General features: G+C 41.2%; 2 protein-coding genes and 1 long non-coding RNA gene across 3 annotated transcripts in view; 2 read left to right on the top strand and 1 right to left on the bottom strand.

Moving 5' to 3' along the window:
• The window catches only part of LOC134078872 (UDP-glucuronosyltransferase 1-6-like), a 45,623-nt gene that overhangs the window by 9,824 nt on the left and 16,763 nt on the right, over positions 1-19,036 (bottom strand). The gene's annotated exons all lie outside the window — the stretch shown is intronic.
• On the top strand, positions 431-867 carry LOC134078887 (uncharacterized). The gene is made up of 3 exons (XR_009938878.1): positions 431-552; positions 642-744; positions 837-867. It is a non-coding gene; the product is annotated as an uncharacterized LOC134078887 (long non-coding RNA).
• Positions 3,880-9,915, top strand: LOC134078875 (uncharacterized). The gene is made up of 10 exons (XM_062535041.1): positions 3,880-3,999; positions 4,190-4,286; positions 4,703-5,044; positions 5,150-5,267; positions 5,560-5,651; positions 5,738-5,855; positions 6,324-6,416; positions 6,844-7,011; positions 7,255-7,413; positions 9,604-9,915. The coding sequence occupies exons 1-10, from the start codon at positions 3,893-3,895 to the stop codon at positions 9,834-9,836; spliced, it is 1,527 nt and encodes a 508-aa protein (XP_062391025.1). The 5' UTR covers positions 3,880-3,892; the 3' UTR covers positions 9,837-9,915.

The following is a 19,036-nucleotide window of genomic DNA, read 5'->3' as shown; positions in this document are numbered from 1 at the left end:
ATGTGGTGAGCTAACGTTACCTATGCTAGTGTGCCTCATGCCACAGACCTCTGTCAAGCTAAGCAGTTAGGTAGTTTCATGAATGCATTATAATGCAAGCTGAATGGCATTTTTAGTTTGACAAAAATAAATGTAATTTGCATGATTATCATCTTGAGAAAGCTACTCCAAGCAGGTCCAATGCTATGAATAGTCAAGTTAGGCTTTACTAAGACGTAACCTTGGCTAAGTTACCAAGAAGTGCCATGTGATTTGCTCTTCAGCTAAAATTCCGTGTCTTGATTATTAACTTCAGTGTGCGTGCGCTTCCTTTGCGCATAATCATCTCTGTGGTTATGTTCACAACTGACGTTGATGAGGTAGCATGTTGCGGTGAAGGTAATGAAGTGTTTAATCACTTAATTAACTCAGGACATTTGTGTCATTCTCAGTGATTTTAGAATGGAAATGGAGCCAATCGAGGTAGAGGTCGAGCGTGCGCTCATGGAGGAAGAGGAGGCATTATACACAGCGGTAGAAGATGTTCTTCAAAGCATCCCAATCCCAATTCCTGTACGTGTAATTATATTTTTGGGTTGGCTGGTCAGTGGGTGGCGTGTCTGAAGAGTTGGCACAGCTGATCGTTGTCATATGTATTGTAGGTGAAGAAAAAGAAGAAAAGAAAGGCAGCAACCTTTACAATAAGGAGTAGAAATGAGTATGGACACCTTATACCAAAGCGTGTCAGAAAGGTGTCCTCAGCTAGTAAGTCCTCAACCTTTGTGTCAATTTCTTTATGCTTTACTGAATGCCCCATAGTGTTTCAGGGTCATGCCTGCTGTCTATGTCATTTTCAGTTCCAAAATCCAGTGCACGGCACCATTCCCGTGAAAGATCTCGTAAGTGTCTTTTAATTGAAGTAATAGTGAAAAAACAGTGTTAAAAAAACAACACAACACGGCACACGTATTCTTTGAAGTAATCTCCAAATTTCTATTACAGAAAATGTGGTAATTCCAGATCTGCCTATGCCATGCACTTCAGTTGATGAAGATATTGGTATGTACCTCTAACCAGTGATATGCCTGAACACATTCATTGAACGAGTTTATGTTTTGGGTCAATGGTAACTGAATGTACTGTATTCCTGCCTGATGAATATTACTGTGAACTTGTTCATTCTATTGCCTGTGAATGGCGCGCTCTCTCATTTTAATTTTGTTCAATAGAGTGCCAGATTTCTATAGTCTTTCAGGTGAAAACTCGGGTAAAACACACCATAAACGGGGTTTACTTGATATGTATCATAAACGGGTGTTGACCTAATATGTAGTGTTTTTTTACACCCAATCTGGCAACACCAGCCACCGGTGTCGCACCGCCACCTGTGTCATCAAAACAAAAAGCAGAATGGATCGAGGTGACGGCAGCATATAGGCGACAAAGCAGCAATAAGGCGTCATAAGTTTTATAACAATTTCGGTAAAAAATGTGCACTTGGGGCAGCCGTGGCCTACTGGTTAGGGCTTCGGGCTTGTAACCGGAGGGTTGCCGGTTTGATCCCCGACCAGTCTGAAGTGCCCTTGAGGCACCTAACCCCTCACTGCTCCCCGATTGCCGCTGGGTTAGTGTGTGATTCACCTCACTGTGTGTGTTCACTGTGTGCTGTGTGTGTTCACTAATTCGGTTAAATTGCGTTAAATGCAGAGAACGAATTTCCCTCACGGGATCAAAAAAGTATATATTCTATTCTTCTATTCTATACTATTCTTCAGTTTCATCCACAGCAAATCTGAAACTGCACATTGAACTGAAGCACCCGGCTAGCCTTTTGAGTTAGGTGCAAGCAAATAAAAAATCAAGACAGTCAAGACAGATCCTCAGCCCAAAGTCCCATTTACTGCTTAGTAGCAGCTCTATTGTCATCTCCCAGCCGCAGCTGGACAACCTGGTGGTGCAGTATACTGTCAGAGACTTGCAGCTTATGCGTAAAGTGGAAGCTCAGCTTTCATAAACTTTAATAAAATATTGCTGATAAAGTATTTGCTGTCTTTGGTTCTATATGGGCAAAGAACAGAGTAAGTAAAACACTGCAATATGTAATCAAACAACACATAGAATGGGTCTGTATGAAACGGTGAGAAAAATGCTGCCTTTGAAGATATCTATCAGGGGAATGAGGCATCGAGGCATGTCCGAATCAAGTATTTCTGTGAAATGCTGTCTTCCAAGATACCTTTGTTTTGACAAATTTTGAAGACCGCATAGATGTGTCCCTTCATGCTGCCTTCAACATCCAAAATTCTATTTAATTGTGATCAGCTGTTCCTGTTGTCAAACATTATGTTATTCTTCTTTCTGGTATCCTGACAATGGCGTGTTGTGTTGGTATCTTGCTAGGCTATCCAAAACAGTTCGTAGTCGGTATCTTGATGCCTGCTACGGCAAGTGAATTGGTAGAGAGCTGAAGGCAGGGAAACGGTAGACAACTGCCTTCTGTTTCGTACAGACCCGATAACTGGGGGTTGGCTAGAAAGCAAGGTATTTTATGTTTCCGTATGTTTTGCTAACACCGGCAGTGCGGAAAGTTGTGGCTGAATTAGTTATAGGAACTTTTTAATCCACAGTTCCATGCTATCCGAATGCGCAAAAAAAGGGTGTGAAAGGGACTATATGGGTAAAGGTTGGACCATTCCAAGAAACCCAGTCCTAAAGAGGTTGGAGTGCAATTTGGTACTTTTGGAAAAGGTTGTATCTGGTTCCTCATATGTTTTGTTTTGTTTATTCTGAATTAGACATCCTTCATCAAGAAGTGTCAGAAATGTTGGCAGATGAAGGGGCATTGGAACTGCCCCTCCCCACTGCTTCCACAAGTTGGACTTCCCGCCAGGCGATGTGGAGACAGAATTGGGCATCTCTCAGGTACGATGCTGTTCACCACCTACTGGCTGCTGAGGAAGTCCAAGTAAAAAGGTGTCAGACTTGTCTTTCGAAAGCTGCCATTATACGCTGCAGAGACTGTGCGCCAAAGCAGCACTATTGTGGTGACTGTGACCTGTTGTGCCACCATATGCGCCTGCACAACAGAGAATCGGTTGTCGAGGGTTTCTACCGCCCAATTCCCGCAACCACCATACTCCGACTGAACGGGGATGAATACAGCTATACAGAACAGGGTATGAGTCGAGTCCTTAACATTATTTGTAATGCCTTAAAAATATGCAGTATGCTTAATCTTGTGTTTTTACCTCCAGATTGCATTTTGCCTCTGGAGGTGCCTGATATTTGCGCGTGCGAGCAAGGAAGCATTAAAACACTGCCATGGAAAAAGTCCATTTTCATTGGCATAGATGGTAAGTAAAGTATTTAATTCAGATTGTCATGTGCTAAATGTAAGAGTAAGGGTACACTCTTAAAAGTTTTTGTTCTTCCCATAGGTCGCTACAATGTGTACCTACCCTCATTTCAATGTTCTTATTGTAACATTAGAAAGAACACTGACATTGGGGCCTTAATTGAGGGTGGGTACTGGGCTGCCACCTCCAGCTGCGAAACCGTGTACGCGATTGACCTCTTCTCAACCTTTGAAGACTTGAAAGTGTCTGCTCCAGGCTTCTCACGGCTGGCTTTCATTCAGCTGCTTGAGCAGAGGAGCAAATACTTTGGCCGGGTATGTACCCAAAGATACCTGATACTGTAATGAGTAATGACATAACAGTTTGAACAGTATTACCATCATACAATCTACATGCATGCTAATATAAACAAATGAAATTGTTTGTAAATGTATTGACATTGCATCACTTAATCTATTTTTTATTGTTTCTGTCTTCACACAAAAATAAAGTCAGGGAAAATATGCACGGACACATTTCAGAAAAGTTTTTTCGAATGGAAACGTTGTGTGTATGACATGGATGAGATCTTCCGGAGGCAAATATTCAAGTGCCCAGCGTGCAGTCCTAAGGCACATGCTGTTGCGGTGGATGGCAATAGGAAACTGTACCGCTTTAGGAAAGGGTATGTTCTTATTTTTGCATTTTTGTAATGCATTTATATTTATTTTTGAGGTTGTATTGTTTACTTCTGTCGTGTTGGACAATGCGGCTCAGCCCTGCACACGGTCGGACTCAAACCTTAATTGGATCGGCTGTGATTTGCTACCGTTACATATGCAAAGTGTTGACTTACATGCAGCTAATTCTTACAGTGATGAACAACACCGTGGCCTTTTTGAGGGACTTTTTCTAGCGAAAGATGAAGAGGTTCAACAATTTGTCCAGGAGGTCCATCAGCAGACCAAGCATGTAAGTTATTCTAAATGTCTTATCCATGCTTGGATGAGCGTGTTTTATTTAAGCAATAAGTCCCAAAATTCCCTAGTTTACACTGATTTTAGAACAGCTAAGAGGCGTTGTTAATCTCGATCTAGCAAGATTTCATGAAGCAAAGGCACAGCAACGAAAAATGTAGATAATCATTCTTCTTCCAATAAATATATTTCCTCCATATGAATGGTTGCCATGCAACATCGAGATGCAGCTACTCTAACTTCTGTGCAAGTTGTGGTAGCGCATTACTATAGAATGAAATGCGGTCAAGGTGTATGTTTGTGTTGGATTTAACAATGGCATCGAACGCGATTCAGCCAATCATAATCAAGGGCTGGAACTATCCGTTTTAGATTGTAATTTTTCCTTTGCTCTTGTGTGACCTGTCATAGGTGTCTGGCAAAGGTGTATGCGGCAAAGGCGTTTGGGCTGCTGCAAGGGAAACGACTGTGAACAAATCGAAAAAACTTGATGAGGAGGGCCTGGAGGTGGCAGTGTGCCGTCACGGCATGCTCCTGAAAGGACTGAATATGTTCAGGGGCGAGATATTTGCATATCCATTGTACCTACAAAAAGAATGCCTTCCAACTGTGTTTTTCTGCAGCGATGTCGTATGCAAATATTGGCCGTACTTAAAAAAAGTGATTAACAAATTCACAAACTTGGAGCACCTCTTGCAATCAAAGCCATTTCTATCAATCATGCACGCTAAGGCGCATTCCCTTAAGTGTGAGGTAATTGCTTTAATTACTCAAGTGCGAGGTAATTGTTTTTTCCTTTCATTATTGGTGTAATTTACTTAGCAATAATATATTTTTTTGTTTGTTTACTTGGTTAAGATCAATTGGGGAGGCCGAAACCAAGATGGCGCTGGCACCACGCTTGGAGAGGAAGTTGAACAAGTAAATAGCTTCCTCTCCAGGACAGCCATTTGTACGAAGTACATGGCCAAAGGAGGTATGTTTGTCAGAAGTATGTATGTTAAAGGAGAAATCTGTTTCTTGAGGTCACAGAGTACTGGTTGGTTTATCAATGCTAGGCAGGGTTTTTGTGTCATTGAGCCTGTATTCCTGGCGAATTGTTTGGGGTTTTATTGTGTATTCTAATTGTAATATGTATTTGTTGGGTTACCTGGCCTGTTTTCTGTTACCCTGGGAAGAGGAGTTGGGAAGGACCTCAAACCTAGATAACTTGCGATGACTTACATTAGTGAATAACGCTACAGTTACATTTCTTTCGCCATTAACAGCCAGGACAGACATGCTGACGATACAGGCCATGGGTTGGAATCTCCGAAAGAGGGAGCATCTGGCCTCAACACTATGCCGAAAATATGTTAAAGTACTTCTCTCACGGACACAAATGCTTATTACTTACTAGTTTGTTGCTTTTATTGTGGGTTAATGCCTTTACATATGTATTTGTAGACGAAAGCAAACCTTGTGGAACACAACAAACAATTGGAGGCATTCCAGTTGGAGAATTCAGTGAGTGAGAACACTGTCCAGCAGTGGGTGGAGGACATAAAAGAATGGGCAGCTTCAGGTATTTTTTTAGATTTTACATTGATATTTCTTGTGATGCAGAGACACTTCAGCCTGTACTGTTTATTGTCATGCAGTGTACAATTTCTTATTAACTCAAAACGGAAAAATCTATACACTGTGACCCCAAACATTTCTACTACTTACTAGTGATGTCAGTGTTGTACTTAAAACCTGGTATTTAGTTATCCCAGCAAGAAACGTTTGAGTTGTGATAGTGAATAGTGAGTTTCTATTTGAACCTTGTTTTTGTTTTTACATCTTTTGAGTATACATCTTATTATTTGGGTATTTCAGCCTCACGTCATCACCATCTTAGGAGATAAGTGTGTTGTAATGACCATGACCATAACCATAACATTGTAATGTAATTCATTTAATTTAATTTCACCGCTACATATGTGAAGTGGATATCAGAAATAAACACAGATGTTATGTAGCACCATAGACATTTGTATTTCTTCTACAGGGGATGACGGACCACTAGACACCCTAGAAAAGAAAATAGAGGGTCTAGCTATGTCCTATAAGCAGAGAAGGACAGACCTGTACCGCCTCACAGGCAAGTATTTCTTTATTTATTTTATTTTTTTGAATGTTTGCAAATTGTATGAGACTCTTAACTGCTGGGTGAACCCTGCCTGACCTGCTGGCGAATTTGGATTTGCCCGGCAGCTTAGGCTGGAAACCTGCACATCTATCTCCTCTGTTCCCTGCCCGAACCTTTGGCTCCAATCACAAGCTAGCTTATCCAAAATGCATCGGATCGTTGGTCTGATTGGTTGAAGGATTATCCAAGCGTACAGAGTTATGATTTGAATGATGCCAATAGAGGTTGACAGTCCCGCCCCTCCTCCGAGAGCACGCCTCTCGTACAGTAGAAATAAAGCGCAGACTCCCCATGCTAAGGTTCAATCTTAAAAGATTGCGCTTAGTATGGTGATAGCCACACTAAATTGCTTGGGCTTACCTTATACTTTTTATTATAGATGGAAGCAAAAGGAGACAACCTCTCAGGAAAAAAATGGCTGGAGAAAAGAGTCAGTTGATTGAGGCCATTGAAGAGTATAACATCACTAGGTCACCACCACTGGACACTGCAGACACCATTCTAGCATCTGACTCTTACATATGGCCATGGGTGGTGCGAGAACAGGGTAAGTACATTACCATTCAACTGTTTAGTGCCTGCAAAACATCAGTGTCAACGTCAGTGTCGAGGTGACTCAAGCATGTTGCCTATAAAGAAAAAGCCTTATCCCTTACTGGCCAATTAAAAGAACACAGTAAAATGGAGGTCAGATGCTGACAAAATGCTGGAGGGATGTATGCATGTAGAAGTATGTTTAATACATGGTAATGATATTTTTGTTCTTTGTATTTGATTAAATGTGTGATAGAGGACTTGAAAACCAAGAAAAGGGCGTTCGACCTGAAGATGCTAAGTCTACGCTTAAATGAAGAACAGCACATCATTCTGTCTGAGGTCAAACAACATTGGCAGACTCTCAAGACCGAAGCAGCTACGTTGCATGAGCTCTCTGCCAATATGAAAGACAGTAAGTGGAATTTTATTTGATGAATATTAGTATCGCGATTCAAACTCTACCGATTCAGAATCAATTCATAGAATTCCAAAAATCGATTCATACTTATTTTTCCCCCAGTTGGTAACGGTGTTCAAACACTTTACTGTTTTTTCATATTAAACTATGTTATTCCCTTAAAGTGTAAGTTTGGCGGAAATTGAAAATAAAGCTATTTTCTGAATGAAAATACATCAACTAAGCCGTGGAGGAAGTAATTTTCGCTCATCACGCAGTACAGAGCTAGCACGGGCAGGAGCGACAGCCCAAAATCGCAAACAGTGGGTGTGCATGGGGATTAGAGCCACACGCTTTCAAAATCGCATTTTTAAACCACTAACAGTGCTCAAAACAGCACCAAACCTCATCAGTAGCTTGCTCTAGGTGTCTACACATAAAACGAAGCACCAAACAGTCTGTAAACTTTGGAATAGTCAGTATACACGTAGAATCAATTCGAGACCGCAACTCCATCTGAAGCACAGAAATGTCTCGCGAGATCTCACACGGAAGCACGGGACCTATTCCTACGGGTAGTCAAAATCGCATTTTTAAACCACTAACATTGCTCAAAACGGCGCCAAACCTCGTCAGAAGCTTGCTCTAGGTGTCTACACATAAAACGAAGCACCAACAACTTGGCTCATGAACCCGAAGTTTATAAAAGAAGACTGTTATGAACACTAACCCCTTCCAGCTCCTCACGAAGGAAAGTCCACGACCTCTCGTGTGAGATCTCGCGAGACATTTCTGTGCTTCAGATGGGGTGTTGCCCATTCGTTGTCTCGAATTGATTCTACATGTATAGGCTACTGACTATTCCAAAGTTTACAGACTGATTGGTGCTTCGTTTTATGTGTAGACACCTAGAGCAAGCTACTGATGAGGTTTGGCGCTGTTTTGAGCACTGTTAGTGGTTTAAAAATGTGATTTTGAAAGCGTGTGGCTCTAATCCCCATGCACACCCACTGTTGCGATTTTGGGCTGTAGCTAGCTCTGTACTGTGTGATGAGCGAAAATTACTTCCTCCACGGCTTAAGCCCTATTCGCACGGGATTAGTATTACCTGTGGACCTTGGTGATTTGTGATAATTGCGGAGGATGGCTGAGATCTTAGTCCCGTGCGAATGTGCCATGTCTAATTTGTAAAGTAAAAATTCCGCCGCAAATTACCTACTGTATTTCGCCAAACACAGACGTCCGGTGATAATACTAATCCCGTGCGAATCTGCATCTCGGTGATTGCTATTGCAATTGCATATCTTTTCTACTTTCTGCATTGTTTGCGGACGTTAGGATACGACATATCCGGGTGTAATGTCAGTGAAAATAGAGTAATTAACAGACTTTGCTTATCCCGTGCGAATGCGCTGCAAGTAACACAGAGGTGGGGCGATAATTTGAAAATGACCAGAGGTCCACAGGTAATACTAATCCCGTGCGAATAGGGCTTTAGTTGGTGTATTTTCATTCAGAAAATAGCTTTATTTTCAATTTCCGCCAAACTTACACTTTAACTAAGACGAGTTGATACATACCTCTCAAGTTTTAATGCATGCACTCACTGGCTCTGGCGTGCGGCGCAACTTTGATAGCACTTAGCTAGCCCAGTTCATTCATTAGGATCCAAACAGAGATGAAATTAGAAGCAACCAAACATCTCCATGTTTTCCCTATTAAAATACAGTTACATGAGTAGTCATGCGACCAAGTATGGTGAGACGAAATAAAACGTGGTGCATTTCGGCGCAGTAATATCCTCACTTCAAAGTTAAACTGAAAGTGAGTGAGGATACAGGTTATAGTAAATAATTTGATCAAATTTATAACTTTATGTTGCCCATCCTTATGAGTGGACAGAATGAAAACAATATATCTTACCCAAAGAAGCTGACATTGAGTAGATTTAAACATATTTAATTTGTTGTGCTACCTTTCTTTTAAATTGTATGTCTACTGTAATCATATGGGAAAAGTACCTATACACTGCGAATCGTTTTCTGAATCGAGAATAGTTTTTTAATTGAAAATCGATTTTGAATCGAATCTTGAGCCTGAAAATCGAAATCAAATCATGACATTTTCTGAATCGTGCACCCCTAATAAATATTGTTCTTTACTTGTGATTCAGGTTAAGGTTACATATGTGTCCTCCTGTCTTAGGTTGTAAACCAGATTCTCCAAAAGGCCTCTGTTGTTATGTGAAAAAAAGGCTGACCTTCACCAGCTCACACATGGCCATGGTCCAGGAGATGTACAGGAAATTCCTTCAGAGTGATGACACAACGTGGGCAGAAGAGGAGGATGTTGAGGAGATAGAGGACCAAGGTAGCAGCATTTCAGAAGAGGAGGAGATAGAGGACCAAGGTAGCAGCAGTTCAGAAGAGGAGGATTGAAATGTCAGCTGCCCTCATCCCCGTTCACTCCCTCCACACCCCCACCCTCCGGACGGACACTTGCCATGGTGCGCCCCTCACCCCCACCCTCCCGAGGACGGACACTTGCCATGGTGCGCCCCTCTATCCTGCCCCCCCTACCCTCCCTCACCCCCACCCCCTCTATCCCGCCCTCCCACCCTCCCGAGGACGGACACTTGCCATGGTGCGCCCCTCTATCCCGCCCCCCGCCCCCCACCCTCCTGAGGACGGACACTTGCCATGGTGCGCCCCTCTATCCTGCCCCCCCCACCCTCCCTCACCCCCACCCCCTCTATCCCGCCCTCCCACCCTCCCGAGGACGGACACTTGCTATGGTGCGCCCCTCTATCCTGCCCCCCACCCCCTCCCGAGGACGGACACTTGCTATGGTGCGCCCCTCACCCCCACCCACTCCCCCCACCCTCCCGAGGACGGACACTTGCCATGGTGCGCCCCTCACCCCCACCCACTCCCCACCCCCTCCCGAGGACGGACACTTGCTATGGTGCGCCCCTCACCCCCACCCACTCCCCCCACCCTCCCGAGGACGGACACTTGCCATGGTGCGCCCCTCTATCCCGCCCCCCACCCCCTCTATCCCGCCCTCCCACCCTCCCGAGGACGGACACTTGCTATGGTGCGCCACTCTCCCCCTAAGGCGTCTGCCAAATCCCATAACCATAACCATAAATGTGTGAACACACACACACACACACACACACACACACACACACACACACACACACACACACACACACACACACCTGAGGATGGACACTTGCTATGGTGCACCCCTCCCCCATCCCATAACCATAATATTCTTCTTAAAAGAACACTTCACCTTTTTTCATATTTTTTTTTATATTAAACTACGTTATTCCCTATTGAAATACAGTTACACGAATAGTCAGCTCGTGTAACTGTCAGCTATTATTTTATTCATCAAAGTTACATTTTTGGAGTAAATAACATACACACTCTAAAACAGTGGTTCCCAACCTTAGGGGCCGCCAGAGATTGCAGGGGGTCCACAGAATATTGCCTGGGCTGAGGTTGTGAGTTTACCAAAATTATATTTGCGCACATTAAATGTATAAAATCCCAATAACACATCCAATTGGTTATTAGCTTTACTTCTTGCTTGAGTATTTGTGTTAAATTCAACTTTGTTTATTGAATGCCTATTTAGAGATGTGTATCTAACTGTATGAAATGTCTTGGGCACCTCATCCCTGACAAGATGGAAGATGATGCTGGTATTTATAGGTAGAGACGTATGTGGTATGTCCGATTAATGTTTGAGCTTGTTTCGTGCCTACTGCACTCCTATGTATGTAGCCCCATTATGGGACAGCTACGAAAAGGAGACCCTGTGCAAACTTCAGGTAGCATATAATGACTGTCTGAGGATACTGCTGAAAAAGCCCAGGAGCAGCAGTGCAAGTAAGCTCTTTTGTGACTCAAGTGCACCTGTAATGTTTTAATTTTGTCTTGATGAGCCTCAAAACTGTATTATAATGATGCTTACAAGCCCCAGGTGAAGATTGGTCAGGTATGAATCATATTTGTGGAAACATTGGTATGGCTTAAGAGTGTGTATGTGTTTATGTATCTTTTCCTTTTTGATGTATGTTTTGCTGTTAGGCTTAGAGCCTGTAATAAAGTTTATATATATACCATTCCAAGGGGAAGGCAACCAGAGGCCATTGTACGCCAAGCGCTCTCTCTCTCTCCCTCTCTCCCTCCCTCTGTTTATTGCCTCCATACATAATGCTATAGCCAGAGGTGTAAAAGTCCTTCCACATATCTGTGCTGACCATTCATTTAAATCAGCTGATTCTGATTAGCAGAACTCTTCAGCTAGGTAGAGCAGGTAATTAGTGAGATCACCTGTGTGAAGTACACAGGTAAAACCAATACATGGTTGGAGTTTTTCCAGATGACGTGTACAGTGACTGATTGCCTACGAGGTGAATATGCAATGTGTGTCTATAGCCTGTAATAAAACAAATTGATAATAAATAATAATGATTGGATTTATTAAATAATTGTTTTCTGCCTGGGTATACCACAGCACTGCGTCTTTCTATTGACTTTGACTGCTTGGGTCACTTCCTTGGCTGAATGTATTTGTGCAAGAAGGCCATACACTGGCCATACACTGGCCTCGGATGGGTGAAATGCAGTAAGTCAAAGACAAATAGTAAAGGGTAGGCTATATGTATTGATTATTACCCATGACAAAAAATACTTACCTCCTTTCAGACAATGACTGTATAATGCACATTAAACAAATTAGGCCTACCTAATGCGAATCTACCAACTATATTGACATGAATTGCTTTCTTAAAATGTGGGATTGTGATGAAGCACAGTAGCCTTATATTGTTGTTCAGTTGGCATCAAATTCCCCCTGGATAGTTGACAATGACTGCTGTAACCTTGTCTGACCTTGCTGACCTCTGAGATTGATTGACATGAACATGTCTGGGTTGCCATTTATAGCCATATTATTGGCAACACAGAAGCAGATCGAGGTCTCGAATGTGACAAACTTTAGTTTTTACTCCCTTATGTGCCACGTGTTGGTATTAGTGGTGTAACCTTATCAAGGCCTGTCTAATGGTGCCTTCATGTGCTATGGTACAGTAATTATGGTAAATACCGAAAGCCGAGGTCAAAAATGCACATGAACACCATCTCGTGGATTTTCCACTGGGCAACCCGTAGAATATTTTGATGGACGAGTTACCGAGAGGAGATAACCTTTGACATTTTCAACATGGCGGAGAGCCACGGAAGAGTTGTGAATGATATCATTGTTTACTACTAAAAAATGTTTGCTACTATTAGCAGATATTTTTTGTAGCCTATACTTGAATTAACTGGTGTAATCCTATCAAGGCCCGTCGGACCTATCCAAATTATGACCTCCTAAACCCAGGGTTAGCGTTTCTAACTTGCATACCTCATAGACAGACCAAATTTGGAATGTGACATCTATGTATGACATAAAATATATTAGCAAAGTAAAATCACACCTCCCATATTCACAGACTCTATAGCGCCCCCTAGAAATCTACATTTTCCAAACTTTGGCTCCGCCTCCTGGCAACACACAAGCAGCTGGAGGTCTCAAATTTGACAAATAAGTTTGTTATCATTCCCTGAATCAAAATATGTGCCATATGATGGCACTATCCTGAATTAACTGGTGTAATCCTATCAAGGCCTGTCGGACCTATGCAAAGTATGACCTTCTAAACCCAGGGTTAGCGTTTCTAACTTGCATACCTCATAGACAGACCAAATTTGGCATGTGACATCTATGTATGACATAAGATATATTAGCAAAGTAAAATCACACCTCTCATATTCACAGACTCTATAGCGCCCCCTAGAAATCTAAATTTTCCAAACTTTGGCTCCGCCTCCTGGCAACACACAAGCAGCTGGAGGTCTCAAATTTGACAAATAAGTTTGTTATCATTCCCTGAATCAAAATATGTGCCATATGATGGCACTATCCTGAATTAACTGGTGTAATCCTATCAAGGCCTGTCGGACCTATGCAAATTATGACCTTCTAAACCCAGGGTTAGCGTTTCTAACTTGCATACCTCATAGACAGACCAAATTTGGCATGTGACATCTATGTATGACATAGAATATATTAGCAAAGTAAAATCACACCTCCCATATTCACAGACTCTATAGCGCCCCCTAGAAATCTACATTTTCCAAACTTTGGCTCCGCCTCCTGGCAACACACAAGCAGCTGGAGGTCTCAAATTTGACAAATAAGTTTGTTATCATTCCCTGAATCAAAATATGTGCCATATGATGGCACTATCCTGAATTAACTGGTGTAATCCTATCAAGGCCTGTCGGACCTATGCAAATTATGACCTTCTAAACCCAGGGTTAGCGTTTCTAACTTGCATACCTCATAGACAGACCAAATTTGGCATGTGACATCTATGTATGACATAGAATATATTAGCAAAGTAAAATCACACCTCCCATATTCACAGACTCTATAGCGCCCCCTAGAAATCTACATTTTCCAAACTTTGGCTCCGCCTCCTGGCAACACACAAGCAGCTGGAGGTCTCAAATTTGACAAATAAGTTTGTTATCATTCTCTGAATCAAAATATGTGCCACATCCTAACATTTTATGAAACAGTGAGTATGACACTTACCTAGGCCTATCTGGCAATATGGGTGTCTGAATTGTAGTTTCTGAGTATGTATTGTGGATCAAAATTCCCACAGCACGTAAGATCAGTGAAATTGGGTTTATTTCAGCACAGCACACCTCTGTGTATCATAATCAATCAAAATATGGATGTTTTATTGGTTTGGGTATGATTTAAGAACTTTTGTTTATCAACATGTCAAAAAAAATGCTGTCTAAACAACAGTTTCTGAGTATGTATTGTGGATCAAAATTCCCACAGCACGTAAGATCAGTGAAATTGGGTTTATTTCAGCACAGCACACCTCTGTGTATCATAATCAATCAAAATATGGATGTTTTATTGGTTTGGGTATGATTTAAGAACTTTTGTTTATCAACATGTCAAAAAAAATGCTGTCTAAACAACAGTTTCTGAGTATGTATTGTGGATCAAAATTCCCACAGCACGTAAGATCAGTGAAATTGGGTTTATTTCAGCACAGCACACCTCTGTGTATCATAATCAATCAAAATATGGATGTTTTATTGGTTTGGGTATGATTTAAGAACTTTTGTTTATCAACATGTCAAAAAAAAAGCTGTCTAAACAACAGTTTCTGAGTATGTATTGTGGATCAAAATTCCCACAGCACGTAAGATCAGTGAAATTGGGTTTATTTCAGCACAGCACACCTCTGTGTATCATAATCAATCAAAATATGGATGTTTTATTGGTTTGGGTATGATTTAAGAACTTTTGTTTATCAACATGTCAAAAAAATGCTGTCTAAACAACTGTTTCTGAGTATGTATTGTGGATCAAAATTCCCACAGCACGTAAGATCAGTGAAATTGGGTTTATTTCAGCACAGCACACCTCTGTGTATCATAATCAGTCAAAATATGGATGTTTTAATGGTTTGGGTTTGATTTAAGAACTTTTGTTTATCAACATGTCAAAAAAATGCTGTCTAAACAACAGTTTCTGAGTATGTATTGTGGATCAGAATTCCCACAGCACATAAGATCAGTTTATTTCATAAATATATATGTATTTTTCCAAATATTTCTGTTTAATGTTTCATCAACTTGTGTGCATGCAAAACTGTCTGAAAACTCAAACGAATAGCTGTCTGGATGGGACTTGGTCACGTAGGTCTAAGGATGATGACATGCAAATCATGTTTATTTACTCCAACACATGTATGACAAACAATATGGATGTTTAAGGTGGTTGGTTTGATTCATCAACTTGTGTGCATACACAGAGTGTAGTCTTGTAAAGCCATAAGTGTTCCTTCGCATATTCTAACATTACAATAAATATCAACTACAAACACAGTGGAGAACTTGTCACTTATAACTTGTAGATGTGATTCAACAAGAATTTGGACATCTCCTCTTCCTGCAAAATGTGGAGGACACAGATCTCTACATGGCTCTAATTTGTATATTAGCGAATGAAGGGTACATGACACATTTCGACCTCCAACACAAAGGCAAAACAATTTCACCTAACCAAGCCATGTTTTCTGAAAACTTGTCACTTGTAGATGTAATTTAACATCTATACATGGCTTTACGTTGTATAATGTTGAATTATGAAGGGCACATATGGTACGTTTTGAAGTACAACACAAAGGCAAAGCAATTTCACCCAACCAAACCATTTTATTGCATCGGAGTAAAAAAAAGCCACATTAAAATCCACATTAAATGAAGTTCATGGCAGGCTCCCATGTTGGCTCCCAGGTCTTTCCACTGAAAAACACAAATAATATACACAATTGTAAGATCATTGTACAAAACAATCATAGTTACCATCAAAATGTGGTGGTAACATGGCTATGGTTATGGTATTTAGCAGACCCTTTTGTCCAAAGCCATATACAAATAACAAAATAGTCAAAACATAGCCTAATGAAAATAAACAAAAAAGGATACAGACACAGGACAAATGTACAAAATGGCCATGGGTGGCAAAAAATCACTCAGTCTGGCCCAGATCTTGACACTATAAACCATAACTCATAAGGCATAATGAATCCGATCACAACAGTTTTATTCTGAAATATTTTAAAAGAAGAAGAGGTTGTCAAAAGGACAGATTAGAGTCAATTTCAAGAACAGAGTTTAGGGATCTTACCAGGTGGTGCAAGGGAGCCAGTCTACCATCACCTCCTCCCTCCCCTACAGACACAGGAGAACATACAAGGACAAAGAAAAGGTTGTGCCAATAACATGTGCTAAAGGCATTGCTATTTACATGTTACATTTACTGTACATCATTGGCTGCCAGCCATTTTCAGTGCAGAGCGCTCCATACTGCCAGACGTTTTACAACATTTTGACCGTTTTTCCAAGATCCACCGAACGGTGAGATTTATGACTATGTAAACACCAAAGGTACCAAATGAAAGAGTAGACTCTCTTCTTTTACCAGGAAAAATCGGTTTGTTTCTATCGTTTTCCGTTCTTTAGTAATCGTCAGTAGAACATGGGTTGGTTATGCTAAAAACACCTGTTTTTGACCAAAAAATGGAGAAAACGATCTTTTTGTGAAAATCAACTTTTTAACGTTAGCGTTTCAGTAGTATGTCAACCACGATTGCACTGTTATCTCGTCAGTCTCGTCAAGGTTGCTAGGGACTCTGATGGTCGCTAAAGACTCTGAACAGGACGGTAGACTTAGCAAGCTAGCACTAGCAAAGTTGTTGTTAGTCTATATAGCAATATTCAATGTAAATGCATCATACCGTTCACATGTTTTCCATCCTTGATGTAAGAAGTAAGCATATTTATTCGCTGGATCACGTGCAAACTAGATCCACTGTGGTCGATCTTCAGTTTGTTAGCTTGCATCTTGCATGTTGCATCTCTGCATGTTGGCAGATACTAATCATCCAAATGGCACTGCTGCCATCTAGCGGCTCGGATCGCTAGTACAGTCTGTTTACAAGCCTGAAACCATGCCAGATCGTTCCCAAGCCCACCCAGGAGCCCTCCCCATTGAAAAACGCAATTGACGTCTATAGACGTCAATGGCAGTCAAGGTATGTGTCTAAAATGACGTTTAAAGACGTCAATGGCAGTGAATGAGTTAAGCAGTTCTTAATCCAAAACAATATTTCCCTCTCTCAGTAAATTTCAATGTCTTACCTGCATCATTCTACGGTCAATCAATGTGTTGTACAGAAAGACTTTTTGGTTGGCGCATTTCCGGCAACCTAAAATAAGGCAGAAGAGAACAAATCTATGAAACATTATAGAAAAGGAATTAACAGAAGAGGATTTGTTTTGCATAAACCAGAAATGATTCATTGCTGCTGGAATTCAGTGATTAAACCTTTTGTCATCATATAGATAGACTTACACCTGCACAAGGAAACGAAAAAAAACTAAACAAACCTCTCTTCCTCTTTTTTGGTTGTGGTATTGGAGGAGTTGGGATAGAGGAAGAGTCTGTAGGCAAAAGTGAAACAGTAAGACTGTTGACAAGGGCCAACAAAACGTGTTTCGACATGGGTCATTGTCATGTTGGTAGTAGTGATAAAATAAGGCAGATGCTATTTGCACCCAGGGTGCAAATTATGAACATTACTATTTACACCCGGGGTGTCTATAATGGCAGATGCTATTTGCACCCGGTATTTGTAAATAGCGATCACTGTTACACTGTTATTCATGCATAGGGCAAATAGCCATTGTTGCTATTTACACCCAGGTGTCCATAGTCAATAATACTATTTACACCCAGGTGTCCATAGTCAGTAGTACTATTTACACCCAGATGTCCATAGTCAATAATACTATTTTGTTGTTACGTCACAGGGTGTAAATAGCTCAGCTATGTGGTCAAGGCTATTTGCACCAAATAATCAACAATACTATTTACACCCGGGTGCAAATAATCAACATTACTGTTTACACCCGGGTGTGTCTAATCAACAATGCTATTTACACACGATGTCTAACATCCATGTACACTGTCAATAGGCCTGTAGGCTATTTACCAGCTCTACCGTTTTTAGCTGTTTCGCCATGTCTGGGTAACTTACAATATATGGAAGTGATTATACAAATATTAGGCTGATGAGTGGTCATGTAGCTTGATCAATGGCAAGCTAGTTCAAAGAGTTATTTTCTGAGTTGTCTTCCAGGCAGCGCTGCCACTGTTGACTTAAACTTCTACTCAACTGTACAAAACTGAAATAAAACTAGCTTATCTTTGACAGGTTCAAAAAGCACAAACTCTTATTTGCCGCGAGGCAACGTCATCTAAGAAAAGAGAGAGTCGTTCGTTCCATGAAGAAAAAGGCATCACCAGAGCAGAGATTCGAACCTTGAATCACTGAGCCGAAGTCCGATCACATACCCACTACACTACAGCCCGTGTATTATATGCGGGAGATATTGCATATAAATTGTGATTGCTAGGTAACGGTAAACAAACCAAAAGATTGCATTTTTTGATTTCGCTTACAAACGGACGGTTTTACCCGTTCACTGAGCAAACTTCGTGGAAATTTAGCACCACTTTCCCATCTAAAATAGTGTTTTAATAATCCTAAATTGTTAGATTTAGGACTTAGATAGGACATCTCCTGCCAAGATGGTCCGTTTCTTTTGTTGTTACGTCACAGGGTGTAAATAGCTCAGCTATGGGGCCTAGGCATCTCAGCTATGGGGCCGTGGATCTGTCTGAGGTTTCTTCCTATATATATCTCCAATTCTAGGGAGTTTTTCCTTGCCCCTGTTGCTCATGGGCTCTCTTTGAAGGTTTGACGCTCTGTGAAGCGCCTTGAGACATGTGTAATGTTTTGGCGCTCTATAAATAAAATTGAATTGAATTGAATTGAATTGAATTGAATTGAATAGGCACTCCGATAAAAGAATGGGTAAATTATGGCCATGAAGAGATTCACAAGGGCAGCAACACTACTCTTTGGCCATTACTAAAAATAGCAAAGTAAAGTACACAGTACTTACTTAAGCTC

This window comes from Sardina pilchardus, chromosome 4 (genome assembly GCF_963854185.1).
Source record: "Sardina pilchardus chromosome 4, fSarPil1.1, whole genome shotgun sequence".
In the NCBI taxonomy this organism is placed as follows: domain Eukaryota; kingdom Metazoa; phylum Chordata; class Actinopteri; order Clupeiformes; family Clupeidae; genus Sardina; species Sardina pilchardus.
Note: the sequence above shows the minus strand (reverse complement) of the source record. Positions and strands in the feature narration are given on the sequence as shown.